Source organism: Primulina tabacum, chromosome 9, assembly GCF_025594145.1.
Source record: "Primulina tabacum isolate GXHZ01 chromosome 9, ASM2559414v2, whole genome shotgun sequence".
NCBI lineage: Eukaryota > Viridiplantae > Streptophyta > Magnoliopsida > Lamiales > Gesneriaceae > Primulina > Primulina tabacum.
The window spans coordinates 38,970,265-38,990,901 of NC_134558.1; the positions used below are offsets into that span (position 1 = coordinate 38,970,265).

General features: G+C 35.9%; 4 protein-coding genes and 1 long non-coding RNA gene across 11 annotated transcripts; 3 read left to right on the forward strand and 2 right to left on the reverse strand.

Moving 5' to 3' along the window:
- Positions 1-1,981: 1,981 nt before the first annotated feature.
- LOC142556026 (uncharacterized) lies at positions 1,982-4,710 on the forward strand. Its single transcript, XM_075667228.1, has 6 exons — positions 1,982-2,408; positions 2,790-2,883; positions 3,115-3,188; positions 3,532-3,582; positions 3,942-4,175; positions 4,299-4,710. The coding sequence occupies exons 1-6, from the start codon at positions 2,304-2,306 to the stop codon at positions 4,404-4,406; spliced, it is 666 nt and encodes a 221-aa protein (XP_075523343.1). The 5' UTR covers positions 1,982-2,303; the 3' UTR covers positions 4,407-4,710.
- Positions 4,711-4,998: 288 nt separating this feature from the next.
- On the forward strand, positions 4,999-8,579 carry LOC142556027 (uncharacterized). 3 transcript variants are annotated; one of them, XR_012822504.1, is made up of 4 exons: positions 4,999-5,852; positions 6,036-6,337; positions 6,453-7,105; positions 8,336-8,579. It is a non-coding gene; the product is annotated as an uncharacterized LOC142556027 (long non-coding RNA). The 3 variants fall into 3 exon arrangements; XR_012822505.1 differs by having other exon boundaries at positions 4,999-5,757; XR_012822503.1 differs by having other exon boundaries at positions 4,999-6,337.
- A 101-nt stretch (positions 8,580-8,680) lies between these two features.
- Positions 8,681-12,935, reverse strand: LOC142556025 (oligouridylate-binding protein 1C-like). 4 transcript variants are annotated; one of them, XM_075667224.1, is made up of 12 exons: positions 12,593-12,828; positions 12,019-12,080; positions 11,567-11,669; positions 11,386-11,462; positions 11,251-11,312; positions 11,059-11,146; positions 10,777-10,852; positions 10,664-10,694; positions 10,420-10,539; positions 10,176-10,261; positions 9,622-9,798; positions 8,681-9,192 (listed from the first exon to the last, which is right to left on the reverse strand). In XM_075667224.1, exons 1-12 carry the CDS (start codon positions 12,695-12,697, stop codon positions 8,911-8,913), a joined length of 1,269 nt encoding a protein of 422 aa, XP_075523339.1. In that variant the 5' UTR covers positions 12,698-12,828; the 3' UTR covers positions 8,681-8,910. The 4 variants fall into 4 exon arrangements, with proteins under 4 accessions (XP_075523339.1, XP_075523340.1, XP_075523341.1 ...); XM_075667225.1 differs by having other exon boundaries at positions 11,386-11,427; positions 12,593-12,780; XM_075667226.1 differs by having other exon boundaries at positions 11,386-11,427; positions 11,567-11,695; positions 12,593-12,721.
- An 899-nt stretch (positions 12,936-13,834) lies between these two features.
- LOC142556028 (protein TIFY 10b-like) lies at positions 13,835-16,072 on the reverse strand. Of its 2 annotated transcripts, none has more exons than XM_075667229.1 (5): positions 15,566-16,071; positions 15,080-15,242; positions 14,543-14,949; positions 14,373-14,430; positions 13,835-14,021 (listed from the first exon to the last, which is right to left on the reverse strand). In XM_075667229.1, exons 1-5 carry the CDS (start codon positions 15,732-15,734, stop codon positions 13,931-13,933), a joined length of 888 nt encoding a protein of 295 aa, XP_075523344.1. In that variant the 5' UTR covers positions 15,735-16,071; the 3' UTR covers positions 13,835-13,930. The 2 variants fall into 2 exon arrangements, with proteins under 2 accessions (XP_075523344.1, XP_075523345.1); XM_075667230.1 differs by lacking the exon at positions 13,835-14,021 and adding an exon at positions 14,043-14,299 and having other exon boundaries at positions 15,566-16,072.
- A 1,706-nt stretch (positions 16,073-17,778) lies between these two features.
- On the forward strand, positions 17,779-20,423 carry LOC142556029 (pollen receptor-like kinase 3). The gene is made up of 2 exons (XM_075667231.1): positions 17,779-19,201; positions 19,295-20,423. Exons 1-2 carry the CDS (start codon positions 17,905-17,907, stop codon positions 20,056-20,058), a joined length of 2,061 nt encoding a protein of 686 aa, XP_075523346.1. The 5' UTR covers positions 17,779-17,904; the 3' UTR covers positions 20,059-20,423.
- Positions 20,424-20,637: the final 214 nt, after the last annotated feature.

Genomic DNA, 20,637 nt, shown 5'->3' on the forward strand with positions numbered 1-20,637 from the left:
AGGCTTGAGCATGATTTAAATGTGATACGGATTTTTGATAACAAATAAAAAAACATAATAGCGATTTAATGTTGAAATATGCATCCTTATTTACTTTGAAATTTTTGGAATATCACTTAATTGTTTTGTTGAAACATAAGGTATGTTTTGGATTAGTTTTCCACGTCTTCATTTCTCGAATCTGGCAAAAAAAAAATCCTAAATATTGTAAATTATTATATTAAATTACATTATGTTAAAACCTGAAAATTATGGATTTGAAAATGTTTTGCGCTTCATTAAACATTATATATGTGATTTAATATTTCTAACTCAACATTGATATTTATAAATATAACTCTTCAAGAGAATGGTAAAATATATATATATATATATATATATATATATATATAAATCAAACACAATGATACCAATCGCACAAAAAAATTTATCCTATGATTCATGTGAGCTGTTTAAGCCATGGATGATGAAATAATAAAGGTTTCTCTTCGGTTTACGAGTAGTGGTACATAAGTAGACGCTCTCTGTCTTTGAGGCTTTGTGCTTGGAAAAAGAATTTGTCTTCTTTTTACGGCTGAAATGTATCACAAAACTTGGCTCTTAGTCCATTTTAAGTTCTTGAAAATTTGGTGAAACAAGTGCACCATTGTTTCGTTACAAAACTTGACTCGTGGTCCATTTTAAGTTCTTGAAAATTTGGTGAAATAAGTGCTCAATTGTTTCGTTACATAGCATCTTTCTTGTGACAGGAAATAGTAGTAGGAGCATTTTAGATGCACGATATAAATTTGAAATAATTTTTTCAGCAACATTTCGCCATGTTTCAAACGCACAGCAAAAATTTCCAAACTTTATGACCAAAAAATACGGATAATATTATTTAATTATACTTTAATGAATTCAGGGGTATAGTTATGGTAGTGTGTTAAAAATCACTCTTTTAAAAACCTGATAATATCAGGTATCTCGTTAATGGATATCTTACTCGACTCATAAAAAATATTTTTCATTTTAAAATAAAAATAATAGTAAATTAGATCAATTTATATCATAAATATTCTTATTAGAAATTTAAAAATCGATCGACACACATTTTAGTAGTGTACCGGTCTGGTATCCTCATCCTTCCATTTGTTTCTAAAAATATTTGGACGCAATGACTGGGTGACATGAATCAATATTATTTTGACGACTATTTGGCTATATAATAATCTGAGGAGAAGAACCCAATAGCAGGTTCTACCACCATCTTCTTTAGTCAGCCAGTCTGCAAATTGCGTGCATATTTATTTCGTTTTTGGGACGCATTCATTGTTATATATTTGCAACTCGCCCACTTGTTCTCTTTTTCTTTAATTAATAAAAATTGCCACTTGTTTTACTTTGTCATGGGCATGACAAAATGTACGTGTGATATCCATCCGGTTATAAACAATATTTTTTATAATTCGTTTGATTTATATTTAAATCAAATTCAAAATATAATTATAAGAAATAGCGATAAATTACACCGTAATTTTGATAGAAAACAATTTTGGTGAATTTGTCCATAATATAGGGCCAAAAATAAATATACATATTTTGGTGTAGTTGACGGTTTCTATCATGTCCTTTAAGTTTAATAAAATAGAATAGATGTTTGAATTTGTTGTGATATTTTAATTGATGGTATTAACAAATTTAAAATTCGATATCCATTATTGTATAGTTCTTTTAATAGTATAAGTTTAATTTGAATATAAGTTTAATGAATATTTTTATTTTTTAATTATGAATGTATGTATATACGTGTGTATTTAAAAGCATGAATATTTTTATAGTGTGAACAGTTTTTAAATAAAATAAAATTTATTTAAAGAAACAATTTTCATTGTATCTCAATTTTCCACAAATACTTAAAAACAAAAAGTGTGAGATATATAATGTTTAATTTGAGTAATAGTAAAAATATAACATATTAATTTATGTATAGAATGAAACGTAGGAGGAAGTGTGGAAGAGGATTGCACTTGGAAATATCAAGCCCACCGCTTCTGGAGGCTTCGTTTCTACTTTCTCTCTCTCTTTCCAAATGGACCAGTTTCCGTGTCATACTCCCGCAAAGATGTGATTTTTATGACCACTTGCCCCTTGTGATGCTTAGGCATCCTATATATTGAGCATATAATGTAACATGTGCATCCTATTGAAAGCGAGCAACAAAACACGCAACTTCTGTGTTTGCGGCTGCTTCTTATTTGAGAAGGGTTCGTTGGGAGAAGGAAAATTCCCGTAGCTATTGTTTGTTGGGAGAATTTTGAGGAATGGCTGACTGGGTGGAGAAAAGCAGCGATTTTTACGCGGTTTTGGGGTTGAAGAAGGATTGTACGACACCAGAGCTTAGGAATGCGTACAAGAAGCTTGCACTGGTTAGCTTTGAAGCAACATTTTCTTCTTTCTTTTTTGTTTTGTTTTTTGGGTTGAAATACTGAGAAAAACATTTTTTATATATATATTTCCGATATGGTTATAACCGTGACAATGGTATTATTGAAACTTGCTTGAACGTGCACTCTTACGTGAATCAATACGTACTCAGTCACGGGAAGGGGTCCTTGAGAAGGATGATCTCGGAATTTGTTGAAAACATCGATTGCGATTGGATTTTGGACGAGAATATATGTTTCTTAGCTTTTGTATGTTATTTTGAAAATGAAAACTTATGTGCTTTGCGGCAATCATGTTTTGGATTCTTGTTTCTCTTCTGAAATCTGAAAGCTACTCGGGGTCTATTTGGTTTAATGTTGTAGAAATGGCACCCGGATCGCTGCTTCGCCTCGGGCAGTGCAAAGCATTTGGAAGATGCGAAGAAGAAATTTCAGGCCATTCAGCAAGCCTATTCTGGTGACTGCAAACTAGTTCATTATAAATATTTGTCTGTTGTATGTTAGTTCAAGAAATCAAGAGGGAGCCAATTTGTATTCTTTTTAATCCCCTGCTGGGAAGGGTCAAATTTTTTTGTATGTCAAACGATTTTACGAATAAAATTAAAAATATTTCGTTTTCGCAGATATCGTGTGATAGACAAGTATTTGTTATTTAGACTTATGGTCTGCATTGTTCGAATTTGTACAGTGCTCTCAAACGGCGATAAAAGGTATTTGTATGACTTGGGAGTCTATGACAGCGAAGGCGATGATGACGAAAACGTAAGTCTATAAATTATGTTATATGACCACGCGTTGTGTATGAGCCCTTCTGATCTCATGTTTTGTGTGAGTGATCATGGATCAGATAAGGGAACTGCAAATAATTTTAGCTTATTATATGTTAGTTTTCCTCTGGTCCCATAAATAGCGAAAAATTTAGTGCCGTCCATATATATTCAACATGCCCATATATGAGATTGACATGCGTGTTTGGTATGTCCAAAATTATGATTTTTGAAGTGTGCTATCTTCGACATAAAGTTGGTGCTGGATCTATACAGAAAATTACCCTTGGTGTCCATTTATTGATTATGGAATGTTTTTGCTTGTGTGATGCCCGCAGGGTATGGGTGATTTCTTGAATGAAATGGTATCAATGATGAGCCAATCCAATGTGAGTGCCTGATCCTGTAGCTTATGCTGTAATTTTTCATGTTTTTCCTCAAAAAGACCTTTTCGTTACATGGAAGAAGATGAGGGGAGCACCTTTTGATCTGCGAGTCGTATGACTGAGTTAATGATTTGTAATTTATGTTTTCACGTGCTTGTGGAACTTATATATCCCCATTATTTGCATCTTGGATGTCCACATTTCTGATATGGGTTTTTGATACACATTCCTGAGAAGTGCATCAAACACTCCCTAATTTAAATCAGGACCCGCCTATGCGTTAAGAACAAATTTTTTTGATTGGCCAGTGACTGAGTCGTGGAAACATGTTCCAATGCAGTTCTTTAATCTGTGGTTGGCAGGAAAATGGGAATGAAAGTTTAGAACAACTGCAAGAACTCTTCTACAATATTTTTGACAGCGACATCAATTCCTTTGGTTTTTCTTCATCATCGTCTTCTTGTTCTGCTGCCCCTCCTACATGTTCGTCATCGCGCAACCCTTCTTACAGCGAGACCCATTGTAAAAGAAACTTCTCTACGATATCGGGCAATTCAAAAGCTAAAGCTGCTAAATACGAAGGATTTAGTGAAGAGGTAATGTTCACAAGTTAATGTATCTTTTTCTATCGTTCTGCTAATTAGTTTCACTGCATGCCTTTCAATGATGAAGCTGTGCAGCAAATTTGAGAAAGTTGGAACATTTATATGTGAATGCAGGTTGAGTCAGGGGAGAGAATGGCAGGAAGAGTCGCAGATAACAGGAGGAATGGAAGAAAACAAAAGATTATGCCTGGCCAAGAGGTCTCCTCCACTATATCTGCCTAGAAACGTGCTGTAGCTTTGCTGGTTTAACATTTGGAAATCTAACTCCTCATGGATTATCCATACACGACAAGAAACAAATCATGGCCACACATGTTACTGAATCATTGGATTGGAGTTGGGTTTTTTAATCATACCGGATTGATTTTCTCGAGGCATGTGTCTGTGTTCTTTCTAACTGCTGTCGCAATGTTTCGTTTCCGAGCGAACTATTTTGTTGTTCTATGTCAGTACAAAATTGGAATAGCTTGCTTATGTACTTACGGATAACCTAAGGTTGAGATTTAACAATTTTTACTTCTAAATATGATGTTCTTGATTTATTTATTTTTTCATTCAACAAGGAAGCCTTTTTCGACATGTGATTGCCTTACCCAGGGAATCATGGTAGTTCTTCGATTTTTAACCTAAAGAAAAAGGTGGGCCGGCAGCATTAGAGGGCATTTGAATGGCAGGTGCCGTTTCGTTTAAAAAACTTAAAAAACAATAAAAATATGCAGCATCTTCCTTCTACGTTACGTGAGGTTAATATGTCCAAGAAAATTCAAATAGAGAAAAAGACACCATGCCAGATGACTAGTGCATGACGCAACGAGTAAACTACGAATTAGATCTTTTCTTGACAAGTAAATTAGTTCCCGTCTCTTCAACCTTTTCAAATGCTTTGTATGCTTGTCTGCGAGCGGGATTGCCAAAACTATAGCAACAGTCTTTTGTATATGCATCCACCGATTGCTGACTCTAATACTATATATCTTTCTTTGAAACCAACCAGTCCATCACCAAGCATTGTGCATCTGCTTCAAAATCAATAATTGATTGCAAAAAGCTCAAAGAATTCCTCCCTACGACAAGCCTTTCAATTGCTTGGTCAATCAATGTTAGTTTATATTGATGGAAGATCACGCATCTTAGATTATAAATTCGCCAATGTATGCACCTGAGAGGCGACACAACACTACTCCTGATAGGTCCCAGTATCTGGCTACGTCATTTTCTAGCCATACCTCCAACCATTTTTCTCAGGATCTGACCCCTCATAGGCCGAGAAATCCCACTCCCACCAGCCCCTTTGCATCTGATTATGGTAGGTTGTGGCAAGGCGAGCTTTCATGGCAGTTCAAGCCAACCGGATGGCAGGAAGATCAAAATCTCAGGGGAGCACTTAGTCCATGGACAGCCAATGCTTCAGCCGCTCCATCCAGTGAGCAGGATATTCAGGAGATCTGCCAATGACTATTATCTTTCACGTACCTATGGTGGCTTCAAAGATTCACCAATCACTACTATTATAATTCTCTCTCGAGCTATGATCCATTGCCATCAGGGAGGTTTGAGCCTCATAGTTATGTTGGTACAGATCACAAAAGCCCATTTCTTGAAACTAATCACTCTTTTGACAAGCATACCAGTCCCTGTGAAAGCACAATTTTGTCAAATGTCAATGAAGTGAGTGATAAAAGTAGTTGCCCTTTGGCTGATAAAGATAAGCTAAGCATGACTGATTATAGCACCACCACACAAAATCAAGATCCAATATGGTTTTATGTATCACATGCATACGATGATGATCAACAATCAAATTTCCAGGAAATGTCAAGCATTCCTCATGGTATGATTATTTCATAACAGGTTGCCTCATTATAGCCAGGGCCATGAAGGGCACTGTGATGATTTCAATCAGAAGTCAGCAATCGGGGAAGAGAATGACGAAGAAGATGATCCTATGGCGCCAAAATAAGTTGGCCTATTTAGCTTGTTCAGATATTCAACAAAGCTGGACCTTGTTCTTATTGTTTTGGGATGCTTGGGAGCATTCATTAACGGAGGATCTCTTCCATGTTATTCTTATCTTTTTGGAAATATTGTCAATGAACTTGCCAGATGACAAGAAAACGACAGGCATCAGGTGATGAGAGATGGATGTGCAGAAGGTATGCACTTGCGAATTTTAATAAATTTTAAAGTCAATCTAAAGAATCCAAGATTAAGGATGGTTGGAATGTTTGACGGATTTCCGATATGTCTGTTTATGACTTAAATTTGCAGCCTTTGTTGTGGTGGCACAAATACAAAAAATGATGTGGCACAAATACAAGAAATGACGGCGGAGAAGATCAACACATGTTATGCTATATTCCCTTCTCAGTGTGTCCATATTCTCAAGTTGAAACATGTCTAACGTATAAGTAAATTTGTAAATCAGATGGCACATTTTGTTCATCATATATTTACCTTCATATGAGTCCATATGGTTGGTTTCATGTAATCATGGAAAGTCTCCCTGGCAGTATTTGCTGTGATCCCAATAACAATTGCATGTGGCATAACCTATAAGGCAGTATACGAACATCTTGTATTGGATTCATCAACTGAGTTATTGACCGATATCCTTTCTTTAATAAAGGTGTCTCACAAGAAAGCTGGAAGTATTGCAGAACAAGCCATTAGTTCTATCAGAACTGTGCTTTCTGTTGTAGCAGAGGATGCTTTGGCAGAAGAATTTGCCAATTTTCTAGAGAGATCGGTGCCACTGGGAACAAAAATTGGTTTCGCAAAAGGTGCAGGGATTGGGATTATCTATCTTGTTACTTATGCGACATGGGCTTTGGCATTCTTGTACGGCTCCATTTTGGTTGAAAAGAGCAACTCTCTGGTGGTGCTGCCATTGCCTGTTTCTTTGGTGTAAATGCTGGGAGCAGGTAAATATTTCAGCTATTCTTCCCCCACAACGCTCAAGATATGAACATTTTCTCAATCAAGTGCATGTGTTTTTTACATCGAATACATAAGGGAAAAAAAATCATGACATTTGAATTTATATTATGGTCTTATAAGAAAATTCAACTTACTAGGATTGACGTCACATGTGGCACGGGCACCGGCGTATTTTGCTCAATTTTTACAAGGAACTGTAGCAACTACCTAAGTGTTTGAAGTAATTGATCGGATCCCAGAAGTTGATCCTTATAGTTCCCATGGATTTAAACCACCAAATATTTGTGGGAATATCGAATTTAGAGACGTATCTTTGGCTTACCCTTCTCGACCAACTATCCAAATTCTTACAGTCATTAAACCTAGTAATCCATGCATCAAAGACTCTAGCATTAGTTGGTGCTAGTGGAGCTGGCAGATCCACCATCCATTTTAGCTCTCACAGAGAGGTTCTACAATCCAAACCAGGGTATAATCACGGTCTTTTTATCTCCTAAATGCAGATGGTTTCAACCACTCGATTCCTTAAAAACCCCACTAAATCTAACCAGTCGCGATCAATTTTTCAGGCTTTATTTCCTTAGATGGTTATGATCTAAGGACATTGCAAATGAAATGGCTAAGAAATCAAATAGTTATGGTTTGTCAAGTACCAGTTCTGTTTACAACAACCATACTTGAGAATGTGATCACGGGGAACAAAAATGCCACCAAGAAAGAGGCCATCAGAGCCTGTATGGTTGCAAATGCTCACAGCTTTTTATATTAATTAGGATAGATTTGAACTCATTTGAAATACATTCTATTTTGCGTGATTAACACATAAATAAGTAATATATAGACTTAATATTTCATTTATTATTTTATTATTAACAATAAAATATAATCAAAATCCATGAATTTCAAATTAATCTCTAAAAATACAACCTTACTTTATTTTTTTATAAATAATTTTATGCATGATTTTTTTAAACAAACACAGTTTTATAGGCAATCAATTTTACACATAGGTTTTTTGGGTTTTTTTCCCTTATACTTTTCATAGGGTTTTGCTGATTCAATTTGCATGGAATTATAGGATGAAACGATCACGAAAAATGCAAATAGGTTGAGTAAACTTAAGATTATTAAATATAAACAATAATCTAATAAAGGTTGTGTTATTCAAATCAAAGTGGTACCATAACCAACGAGCAACTGTTAACAAATTTCAGACCCGTTCATACAAATTCGACCACCCTTGAAGTAAAAGAGCAAAAGCGTGGCCATTGCTTACATTCTTGAACAGTAATACACAACACTGGAAGAATCAATGGAATCTCAGTGGCAGACAAAACACAACTAGTGAGGAGAACCATTTTTTGTACAAATTACAAGCGAAGAGCGAAAGAAGCAAATAAATAATACTTATTTTGTATCATATGCCACAAAAATAAAAGATACGCCTCATATAAGACACTGGTCATTCCGATACTGTTACACAGGAAATCTGAAGAGTCAAAACAGATAATAGTATAATTGTATAAATGTATAATGCAATTAAGTTAATTCGCGAAGTATTAAAAAAAGGACAAGCCATAATATTCCTCAAAGAAGACACTAATGATTCCCACACGAAAGAAGAGAAGCATACATCAAAGTGTACAAATACATAAAACAAGCACACACCATATGTCAGCCCTTGGGAATCCAACCTAAAACAAAAATATAATAAAACATCCTAAAAAGTTAAAAACTCTACCATGCGGGGCACACAGAGGGCATATTCCAAATATCAGATCTTGATGAATTACTGGTAGTACATGAGCTGCTGTGCAGCAGCAACATTCCCAAAACCCCCATCATAAATGGCTTGGCTCGCACCAGCACCCATACCCATCGATGCTTGTTTCAGAGGGTGTTGGCCTTGAGGGTGCATGAGGGTGTGAACGCTGCCCATCTTGCTCATAGCAAGTTGTCGTTCGTAAGCTAGAAGATCCGCCGCAGAAAGGCCAGGTAGGAGTACAGGGGCAGGTGGTGGGAGCGGGTTTGAGCTTGTTCCAGTTGGAGTTGGTTTGTTACCCCACGAGCACTGCAGAAGCACTCAACAAAACTTTAAAATATCAGGGGTCAAGCTAGAAAAATAGAAATGTAGACAAGAAACCATCTTACACGTTTAAGAGTGATAAAACTGATAAACAAAGTTCTGCGTCCGTTTACACGTGTAATTCCTTTGGAAATGCTCAACTAGTTTGGTTAAATCTTTAAAGCAGGGAGCAATAGAGAACACACACCTTCATGTAAAGGAAGATCAGTCTCTAAACTTTGAAAATAAAAAGATTCGGGAAAAAACTAAAGGGAAAAAAATTCATCTTGTATTGGATCATTAATGCAATTCACTACACCATGAGAGCCTTAACCGTACTGTATCAGTAATGAGATATAGAATTTTATTAGCTATACAAGTCTTTGTGTTCGAATTAAATAAGCTTCTCGGGTACAAAAATGTGAAACAACATACCTTAATTTGCTTCCCACAGATAAATGACTGAGTATTTCCAATTGAAATAGCCATTGCGGCCTCCGCATGGGTGCTATACCTCACGAAACCAAATCCCTTATCACGCTGAACTCGAACTTCCTCAATTGATCCAGCACCAAGTGCATGGAAATGGCGATGAAGGTCAACCTGGGTCACCTGGCAGAATAAATGCAAAGTATGTTTGCATTTCAGCGAGTATAAACAACAAAAGAACATTAAGCATAAACTACAAAAGAAATATGGTTGCTAAAGCACTTTAAAGAATAGAAAAGGTTCACTTTGAGATACAAGTAAATTTTAAGATTTCTAGTGCACCACAGGTATTGCAATTATTTTAATGAATATTTTAAGCGAAAACACTGCTTACTATTTCTATTTTCCACTTGGTCCAAATTTTCCAGAAAATAAAACCAACTGACACTAGTGAGGAAAACATAGAAAAATACCCACAGAAACCTAGTTGTGTTTTATTGTTTCAAAGTTAAATGTATGAATGGTAGGGGGAGGATGTGATGTGTTGAAGAGCTTCCTACCTCTGGAGCCAGATTACCAACGTAAACAGTTGTGTATTGAGGATTATTCTCAGGAGCCTCACCACTAGCAACCTCTTTGACATCTTCTGTAAAAGCAAATTATGGCATTAAATTTATATGAAACCAAAAAGAAAAATCACGATGACCACTCATAGCAAAAGTCTAGGCATGCTATGAATGATAAGATCTTCATTTAGATGACAATAATCACCATTTTTCATCAAATCAACCCCAACCCACTAACCTGAGGAGCCATTTGTCAACTCCACGACACTTTTTTCATCAGAAGTCTGCTTGTCATCACTGGTAGCAGCACCTTTAGTAGCCCAGTTGCAACGTATCTGCCTACTGCCAAGCCATTTTCCTGAGATGTAACATAGAAGAGCAGCAAATAAATCACTTAAATAAAAAACTTTTCAACAATGAAAGCAACTAAAACTATGCTAATAAACAAGTTGTTACGAGAAACTAATTCAAACTGTTCTCACCAGTTAAATCATTAATTGCACTTTGGGCCTCCTGAATGAAAATAAAAGGATTGAATTAATCTAAAGGTATTCTGGTTAAAAAAACAATTCAGATGTAAGCTATGAAAACATACGAGCTGGTTGCGGAAAGACACAAATCCAAATCCCCTGGAATGCCCTGTTTTTTGATCCCACATAACCCTTGCATCACTAAGGCCAACATTGTAATCAAAATCACCTAAAACAAAATCACATGTCCAATATGTGGCAAAACCTAAATGACTATTTCTATGCATATTAAAAAAAGGAAAAAAAGAAAAGAAATTGTGGAGGTACTACATTTTTGTAGGGAAACCAAAAAAATTTAAATCACTTATGTGTGCATACATAGAGCATGATCAAGAGAGGATTCTTACGAGCAACTTGGGTAAATGGAAAAGCATGCGAACAACATGGCATCAGTAACCTCTGGGCTAAGATCACCAACAAAAACGTTGTAATGGCCTAAATAAAAGATATAACTGATATGAGACAAAAACTACTAGAAATTTATGTTACACTAAACTAGTTAAACATCACAAGCATAGTGCATTAATCGGTAGACCCACCTGATGTGTCCTCCCTCTGGCCACTAGCATAAGCCCAGTTAACTTTGATAGGCTGCCCAAAACTGAAACAAAGCAAATGACTTTATTCTAAATAACAAGGAGATTAAAGTCACATATTTAATGATTCTGACTCACAGATGCCTTCCGTTGAGGTTAATTATCGCAAGTGCAGCAGATCTACGATCAAAGTAATGAATAAATCCATAGGATGACTGAACCAAGTAAAAAAAAAGAAGAAGACGAACATCATCATCTTAAGAGCAAAAATATGTGTGATGATATCAGCAGGAAAGAGAATATGTGAGAACAATAGTACCTTATCTTTTCTAATAAGCTTACAACCTTCCACAGGACCAGTACTAGCAAAAACTTCTTGAATAAGGGGCTCAGTGACCTGTGTGTGTATATTTCCAACATACCTGCATTTTCTCAGAAAATGAAAAACCTAGAAGTAAAAAAAGAAAAGAAAACAAAATTAAAAAAAAAAGAAAAAAAAGAAAAACAGATGGATTTATGAGAACTTCTTCCAGGCATTAACAAAGTAATCAAATGAATAAAAAATTACAATGATCCAAAGTTACAGGTTAACAGGGAGGAAAGTTCAAAAATTAAGATGGGCTGTCATAAAAAAAATTTAAAGGCACTAAAATCTTACATTACTTCAAAGACTCGTAAAATACCAAAATACTTGGGACTAAATTTTTTTTTGCATCAACATGGCATTCCGCAGCAAACAAAAACTGAAAAATATATCTTAGCAACACTCACACACTGCGGCAAGAACTTGGATCAAACCCAGGAGGTAAATTTCCACTTGGGATTGGTTCAATCTGCAAAAATGATTAAATGGGAAAAAACTAATAAATATAAAGGTCAAAATCTTAATGAGGCTGCCGAAATACACCATCCAACCCAAAGGGGAAAAACTATAGATACACAAGTAAAAAGGAACGACAAAGAATTCATTTAGATGAAAACCAAAACCTTCCGTGATCAAATGACTCGTTGTGAGATAAAAGGACAGGACAGTTTGTGAGCCCTCTAGATAAAACATTATCTACAGACTACAAGCAGTCCAACAAGAACTCGATTGCAACACCACAACAAGAGGAGAAAAAGGAAGCCTCAAACACACAGAAAGTAAACAGGAATACGGGACATAGTCACACGGTACCTACTCGTTAAAATTTGCATAAAGGACTGAACGATGAATGGTATCAGATAAATCGCAAAAGCGTACAAGAGAGAGAGAGAACGAATAATTATCGCGATCGCAAAAGCTGAACAGTCGTAGATTCACACCAACTAAGAAAATACAACAAATCCGACTCTTTAAAAAAACCTGCGGGGCAGCTAAGAGACCAGGGTGATACAGAGACTGCTGTTGGAGGAGAGCTTGCTGCATCAAAGCCTGTTGCTGTTGCTGCTTCAACCTTTGATTCTGCATCTTTGTTAGGTCTCAAATAAAGGGAATCGATTGTATAATTTTTCTGAAGGGCTCGAAAATGGGTAGGGTTTGAGGGAGGGAAAGGGGAAAATGCCTCGAACAAGAAAGAAAAACCAAAAAAAAAAAAGGAAAGAGAAAAAAGAAAAGAAAGAATGAAAAGCAGAAAATTAGAGGTAACACTTAAAAAGGGGGAAATATAGGTGGAGTTTTGGATATTTAGCATTGGTAGATTTTACTCGCGGGAAGAAAAGGGTTTCGATCTCAATAGGGCAAGGGTTAGGACCTGGCCCATAAAATCATGAAGATAATGGCCTCGGTGATGAGAAAATTTTCCAAATTTATCGTGCCGAAAATTTTGATATATCTAAAAATTTTGATTTTCAGTCTGATATCGTTATGAAATATTGAAATTTTCATAATTTGAAGTAATGGAATTTAAAATTTTGGCAGACAAAATAATATAGAATTTTTTAATTTTGTTTTTCTATTTTTTATATTAATAACAGTTTCACTTGATCAATTTATAAATGTAATTATAAATAAATCAATTTGAAGAAAGAAGACAGTTATTCATCATTATCTCAAATGATATAAACATTATATATATATATATATATATATATATATATATATATATATATATATATATATATATTATAATAATATTTAAAATTTAAATATATGCATTACATTATAACAATAGTTTTAAGCAATTATTAAAACGTTCATACTTAATAATTTTAATAACTAATTATATAATCGTATATCATACATAGTGACAGAGCCAAGAGTTTTTAAATTTTATTGACTAGATGCTCAAAAATAATTATATTTTTCCGCTTTCTTCCTCGATACTTACTCTTGCCCCTCCTAAAATTTTTTAGATTTTTTTTGCAGTCCAACCTCCATTTGCTGGCTCTGTCTTTGATCGCACGGATTGATAAAGTATACTAAATTCCCTTGGAAGAGAGAAATGAACAGCCTAATTTATCCTTAAAATTGAAACCGTACAGCTTATGTTAAGAGTAATAATTTCATCAATCTTTTTAACAGCACCGATCTATAAAAAACAAAAAAAAAAGAACTTTCGAACCTAAACAAAATATCAATTAAAATATATAATAAAACAAGCAATGGTAAAACCCTAATTGGTTGTTCTGATCAGATGATGATTCATTTTCATTACAGGTAACAATATATAAATAAAGATCCATTCTTGAACGCCAGCAAAGACTATAATTTGAGGTCCAGGTGTTCATCTCCTTTGGAGGAAGAAGAAGAGGGTGCATGTTCTTGAATTTGGTATGGCCTTCTTGCAGCAGCTCTGTTCGCCCAATGTGTAGATGAATAAAATTAAATTTTTTTCCATAATTCACTAACATCATTGGTTCTTCATGCTAAAAATACTTGATTTGTTTCTACCAGACCACCGTGCTATCTTGATTTATTTTTCGGTCTAAGCCCCTCATTCTAGAGCCAGATCGAAACCCCTAACAACCGGTTCGGTATCGATCTGGATAGACTTGTGACTTGTGAACCTGTTTTAGAGCTCAAAACCTTGTTTAAAGTAATTGATCTCTTTGAGATGTTGATTGACATGCTCTGTGTTTATATCTGTTTAATCAATAAAGCATCTCAACAAAGTTAAAACATATCAAAGGGAGCGAAGCTATACCTTTCTTTCCTCTTCTCAAGGAACCGATGAACTGAAGACCTCCTAGCAATAGGCAAATCTGTAAACGCAATAACACACTCTGTTTTAGACTTATTTCTTTGAATCAAACTTCATAATCTCACTTTCTTTTTCCAAAAAAAGTATATTAGTTGTTCCTGTGATTTAATTACCAGATCCATTAACTTCAGGCTGCGGTGAAATGCTAGCTTCGGTCCCAGAGCTCAACACCACGTCGCCACTCCCGTTGTTCGCTATGTCCTTAGAGGTGTTCGACGAGATGCCACCAGCTTTTTGGTGGCCAACAACATTCGAAGATATACGGCCAGCGGTTTGAAAACTGAGTACAGGTGTAAGTCCATCTCGTGAGCTAGGTTCTGTAGCCGCTACTGCGCTGGGGCTTGGGTTTTGATGCAAGATGTTATACACAAAGCCATCGGAGATGGGGGGGCTGTCTTTGCTGGCAAATTTTACAAGATCTTTAGCCTTGTCTGCTGGACAACCATCAAATACTAGGACCCGACCAGCGTAAAATATGGTCAGCTGGGCAGTCTTGGATTCAATCTTTGTTGCATCTTTGCTGAAAATAATCATGAAAAAAAATATCGCTTTGTTGATTATTGATGACCACAGATTATAAAAAAGCTAGTTTAGAGGATTCTCGGTGTTAAGGGTGGTGATCCTTGATTCTTCAAGGAGGAAAAATGAACCTTTTGATGTCTTTCTTTGATGTATCTTCGAGGAAATTGACGGAGGATTCAGGCCTGGCGGGACGAGGGAACGAATCCATGGAAGGTCGCGCTGGTTTATCCATCTGGGTAAGTAAATTAACAGTTGAAGAAGCTGATGCAGCATGAGCGGATCCGGCTCTCACTGTCAATTAATAAGTATGATAATGAATTTTCAATCTAAAAAAATGAGCGAAAACAGGTAAAGTTTTCAGAATCATGACTCGGTAAGTAGAAAGTTTGCAAAGTTAATACAAGCCTAGAGTCTTACATATCCTGCCGGATGCGGATCTATGAAGATTGTGAGGAAATCCCACAAATATTACAGGTTACTAATTTGAGTAATTTCCTCGCAAATCTCAATATATATGGTAATCAGACTCAACAGTTTAAAGGCTAAAACAGAAATTAGTTAAGAGATATAAAGTGAACTAATTGCACGAGGAAATTAAAACATAGAAACCTGACTTATAGATTCGAGGCTTTCAATTTTCCCATCAATCTCAAGGTTGAAATCTCTGAGACTTCCTTTCTTCTTAATATACCGACTCAAAAGATTGCAAGTACGCATAAAACTCGACCATTCCGGCACCTTCCCGGGCCTCCGGCCGTCTGAGAACTGCTGTAATCCCGACATATCTCTACCTATCGAAAACAACCCTCGATTTGTTCAGCACAGATCTTCAAATATCAGCCACAAATTTGGTGTGATTGAGATTCTCGTACATACTTTCCTTTTCTTGAATATAAACGGAAATACATAAATCTCAAACTAATAAGCCAAAAGGGTAAGGCGTGACGAATCTACATTTTTTGGTAAATTAATACCAAACATGAGCCCTGAAATCGGATCAACCATCGAAAGTTGAGATTTTGTTTTCGAAAACTGTAAATAAAAGTGAGAAAGGATCGTAAAGAACGGGGGAATTAGCACGTGATAATTGCCTTTGGGGGCCAGAGAGAGATAAGTGGTAGGAGCCACCCAACGAGGGAAAAATAGTAGCAGTAAATGGATGACAGAAACACGAGTTTTATATTATTATTACAAGTGGAGCGTATCAAATTGTTGGGTTAGGCGCATGTTTTTCAAGTGCTTTGAAAATTTGTATAGGAAAAAAAATTCAGCCACATAAAAGTACTAATTAAATAAATAATTGAGATATAATTTTTGCGTGCAGTATTATAATACATTAACATAATATACAGTAGAATAATTTAATTTAATACACATTTATTTTGATGAATAAAATAAAATATAATTAATGATGCACAAGTGTGCATACTTGTACATTGTTTCGAGACAAAAAATTTGTTAAAAAATATTGTCAATTTACACGTAAGAAATACTATTGAATAAATAAGATATAAATTCCTTAACAAATTTAGGGATCCAAAGTGTATCCAATACTCTTATAACAAGAATAACCAACTAACAATTGATGCAACTTATGTGAAGCCGAAATTCTATTTGATGAACAACATTTTAATCAGCACTGTAATTAAGTGTTGTGTCTGCTTGTCTTCAATACTTTTTAAAAAAATTTACTTTTTAAACGAGTAGTATTACCTTTCATTATAAATATAGATCAAGTCGACCTGTATCACAGATTTAGACTTATGAGATCATCTCACGAATTACCTCCTCTTCAAAATACGAGTAAAATAGTTTTTAAAGCATTAATACTCATGAAACATATTTAAAATAATCAAAAAAAATTGTGAACGATTAGTAATAAGTTTAAAGTATTTAATTGTAATTTATTTTAAAATATATATCAATATCCTGATGTTTTATAAATTTTTTTTTAGAAAATAAATTAATAAATCAGTGACACCCAAATTTATGGACTTTTTTTTTTTTACATTGCTTAAGAATATCATTGAAAAAAATCTGACAAAAGAATTTCATATTTTATCTTTATTTAATGCATCTATTCAAGAAATAGTTAAGCATATTTATAAGAATTGTTTAGTAGGATACATTAGTAAAAAAAACAAGAATGAATACTGATAAATTCAGAAAGTGGACTATATATTTGAGACAAGTGAAAGAAGAAAAATATCATATATATTTGGGATGGAAGGAATAAATAATATTACATTTTTCTAAGAAGCTATTTGGCATAATATCACATGATATATAATGGTGAATATGATCTTAAGTAAATAATTTGTTTTGATTAGGAGTCCTAATCAAGCAACCTTTATCGTCTCACATGGAGAATTGAGCATTACACGGAGGGCTAAAAACTTTACGTGATAAAAATTCATGTTACACCGGATTCTCTGTTGACGGTGCAAGCGTGAGGATTTTGGATACACGAGAATCATTGCGGCAGATATTGGAGAGTTGATGAAGGGCCGAATAGTACTCTTTAGTCTTCTTCTTTTTTTCCTGAATTAGTTTAGATGGTAGAAATAGAATTAAAATACATGAATTTATATACATCATATCCATTATTTGTGCAAAATTATCAGTAATCGTCATTTAAAATGATAGTACTTGTTACTGGTATACCAAACTTGATAACAAAATTTGGATATTTCTATTTTTATTTATAATTTTAGGACCCCCCATATAATTATCAAACAAAAAATAAATTATCGGGCAAGGAGACAGTTATACTTGCATATGACTACCTAAAAAAGGTAAACCTTATTCACGACGACATTAACGGTTGTCCACTAACAAATCAAACTATTTTCCTACGGAAAAAAAAAATAGAAAAAAGAAGAAGAAGAAGCTGTGAAAACGTTAGAAATCGTGAAAATGGATTTTTGAAGACTTCGAATTTTAAAGTTCCTGTATGGCCATTGTTAATATTCATGGCGGATTCATTTTCTTCTGTATTTTTCTGACAATATTACCTTTAATAAGTTCAGATTCGGATTATGAAGCTCTGTTAAAGTTGAAACGATCTTTCACATTTACCGCGCTTCTCGATTCCTGGAAGCCCGGAACAGAGCCTTGCGAAATTTGGGCCGGCGTTGTATGTGAAAACGGTGTCGTTTCCGGGCTTCGTCTCGGGCATATGGGTCTCTCTGGGAAGATAGATGTTGATGCATTGGTATCGCTTTCAGGCCTGAGAAGCATTAGTTTTACGTCGAATTCTTTTTCCGGCCAGATCCCCGATTTCCGTAAGATGGGAGCTTTGAAAGGGCTGTATCTCTCAGGTAACAAGTTCTCGGGCGAAATTCCATCAGATTACTTCACAGCAATGACGGGCCTGAAAAAAGTTTGGCTTTCCGGGAACCAGTTTACGGGCCCAATCCCATATTCGTTGGGTATGTTATCCCATTTGACGGAATTGCATCTTGAAAGCAATCAGTTTTCCGGTACAATTCCTCCATTTGAACAGACAGGTCTGACCTCACTTGACCTTTCGAATAATAATTTAGTAGGTGAAATCCCTTCGAGCCTGTCAAGATTCGATGCCACCTCATTCAAGGGGAATCCCTCGCTTTGTGGAGACAATATAGGCAGAACATGTAACCCATTCATGGATTCGTCAAAAGGGCCCGTAGAAAATGACATTTCTGTAAATGCCACCACTAAGAAGACAGCACTTTGGGTTCTAGTGGCTTCGATCCTCTTACTCTTGCTAATGGTGGCCGGGATATGTGTGCTCAAACGAAGGCAAGAGGAGGATATTGATGTATTGGAAAAGGGGAATCTTGGTGATCTCAATTACAAGAAAAAATCAAGTGTTGGGAAGAAGGATTACAACTCGAGTCGGAAGGGGTTTGGGTCGGGCCATCGGGCTGGGTCCAGCCGCAGAGGTTCTGGAGATCTTGTTATGCTAAATGATGAGAAGGGTGAGTTTGGATTGGGTGATTTGATGAAGGCAGCAGCTGAAGTGCTTGGAAGTGGAGCTTTAGGTTCTTCATATAAGGCCACAATGACCAATGGGTTAACGGTAGTGGTGAAAAGGATAAAAGAGGTCAATAAAATGGGGAGAGGTCAATTTGATGCAGCAATGAGAGATCTTGGAAGATTACAACACAAGAATGTGTTGACACCATTGGCTTATCATTACCGAAAAGACGAAAAGCTGCTGGTCTATGAGTATCAACCAAATGGCAGTTTACTTTTCTTACTACATGGTATGAATCAAGAAACATAGTGTGTTTTGTGTGCATATGTAGTAACTCTTACTATAAGAAAAAATTTCTCTAATTGTTTTTCCAACATCTTAGGTGATCGTGGGATCTCTCATGCTAAGCTGAATTGGCCTGTTCGGTTAAAGATAGTTAAAGGGATTGCCAGAGGACTGGAGTACATTCATACAGAACTCTCCACACTCGAATTACCCCACGGTGACCTCAAATCAAACAACGTCATTTTAACAACAGACTATGAGCCTTTACTAACAGAATATGGGTTCTGTTCCTTTATCGGCAGTGCCCAAGCTGCCCAAGAACTGACGGCTTATAAGTCTCCAGAGGCGATATTACACTATGAAGTATCACCAAAATGTGATGTGTATAGTCTAGGAGTCATCATTCTTGAAATTCTTACGGGAAAGTTCCCTTCTCAGTATCTCAGCAATGGCAAAGGTGGGATAGATTTAGTCCAATGGGTAAAGTCAGCTGTTTCTGAGGGCAGAGAGGTCGACTTATTCGATCCTGATATAGCAAATACCGTGAATGTTATAAGTGTTATGCAGCAGCTTGTGCACATAGCTGTAGCTTGCACGGAAAACAACCCGGAGAAGCGTATGGATATTAGAGAAGTGGTTAGGAGGATAGAGGAAGTGGACGTACCTGACAAGGGAATTTGGCATCAAGGCATGAAAACTTTGGACGTTTTGCCATCATTGAGTGATGGATTTGGTGATCAATCCATGGTTTCGCATCAGTCTCCAGCATTTGAACACTACGACACTCATGGTTCGGATAAAAGGGATGTCGATGTTGGTGATCAGTCGGGTCGTATTAGTTTTGCTTTTGATGCTGCCTGATCCTTATTTCTTCTGCGCGTGTATAGTGTATGTATGAAGCTCGAATCATTATAGCCATTCCTTCACTTTCATATGCAGGTCGAAATCCCATATAGGTGGTTGATAGAGAAGGATTCGGAACTAAGAAAAGATTAGATACGGTAGGCGAATCCTTTTTAGTATGTTTGGAGTGGGGGAGAAGGGACATTCAAGAAGCACTATTTATAGTTTCTCGCAATTCTGAAACCATGTTGTGTTTTTACATTTCATGACAGCAATCCTCAAACTTTCCCGAATGATGTTATGGCAAATAGATTTTTTGTATTCAGCAATACAACTCGAATTTTAAATACACATGAATGATCGGTGGCAAGTGAAATTACGAACACTTTTTTTCGATATACATTGAAGAACATATCTTCGCATCCCTCGGCTATGTTAAATCCGGAATTTCCGACCCCTGGGTGGGCTCGAAATTTTAGGCTAGGGACTGTGGGGCTTGGACTTCTGACCCTTTGATGGACTAGGGGTCATTCTTAAATGGGCTCGGATCCGTCCAGATGTACCAAATTCAGGAGCATCCCCGACCAAACAACATTA

What these genes read in the sequence shown, in the direction of transcription:
- LOC142556026 (XM_075667228.1), top strand. Translation starts at nt 2,304, where the DNA reads ATGGCTGACTGGGTGGAGAAAAGCAGCGATTTTTACGCGGTTTTGGGG. An exon ending in CATTCAGCAAGCCTATTCTG is followed by an intron (nt 2,884 to 3,114) that starts GTGACTGCAAAC and finishes GAATTTGTACAG; the next exon opens with TGCTCTCAAACGGCGATAAA. An exon ending in AAGGCGATGATGACGAAAAC is followed by an intron (nt 3,189 to 3,531) that starts GTAAGTCTATAA and finishes TGATGCCCGCAG; the next exon opens with GGTATGGGTGATTTCTTGAA.
- LOC142556025 (XM_075667223.1), bottom strand. Translation starts at nt 12,920, where the DNA reads ATGCTAAATATCCAAAACTCCACCTATATTTCCCCCTTTTTAAGTGTT. An exon ending in AACCTCAACGGAAGGCATCT is followed by an intron (nt 11,313 to 11,385) that starts GTGAGTCAGAAT and finishes GCTTTGTTTCAG; the next exon opens with TTTTGGGCAGCCTATCAAAG. An exon ending in TGTCTTTCCGCAACCAGCTC is followed by an intron (nt 10,695 to 10,776) that starts GTATGTTTTCAT and finishes ATTTTCATTCAG; the next exon opens with GAGGCCCAAAGTGCAATTAA.
- LOC142556028 (XM_075667229.1), bottom strand. Translation starts at nt 15,734, where the DNA reads ATGTCGGGATTACAGCAGTTCTCAGACGGCCGGAGGCCCGGGAAGGTG. An exon ending in GCCTGAAGTTAATGGATCTG is followed by an intron (nt 14,431 to 14,542) that starts GTAATTAAATCA and finishes TTGCGTTTACAG; the next exon opens with ATTTGCCTATTGCTAGGAGG. An exon ending in CTTGAGAAGAGGAAAGAAAG is followed by an intron (nt 14,022 to 14,372) that starts GTATAGCTTCGC and finishes TTGGGCGAACAG; the next exon opens with AGCTGCTGCAAGAAGGCCAT.
- LOC142556029 (XM_075667231.1), top strand. Translation starts at nt 17,905, where the DNA reads ATGGCCATTGTTAATATTCATGGCGGATTCATTTTCTTCTGTATTTTT. An exon ending in TTTACTTTTCTTACTACATG is followed by an intron (nt 19,202 to 19,294) that starts GTATGAATCAAG and finishes CCAACATCTTAG; the next exon opens with GTGATCGTGGGATCTCTCAT.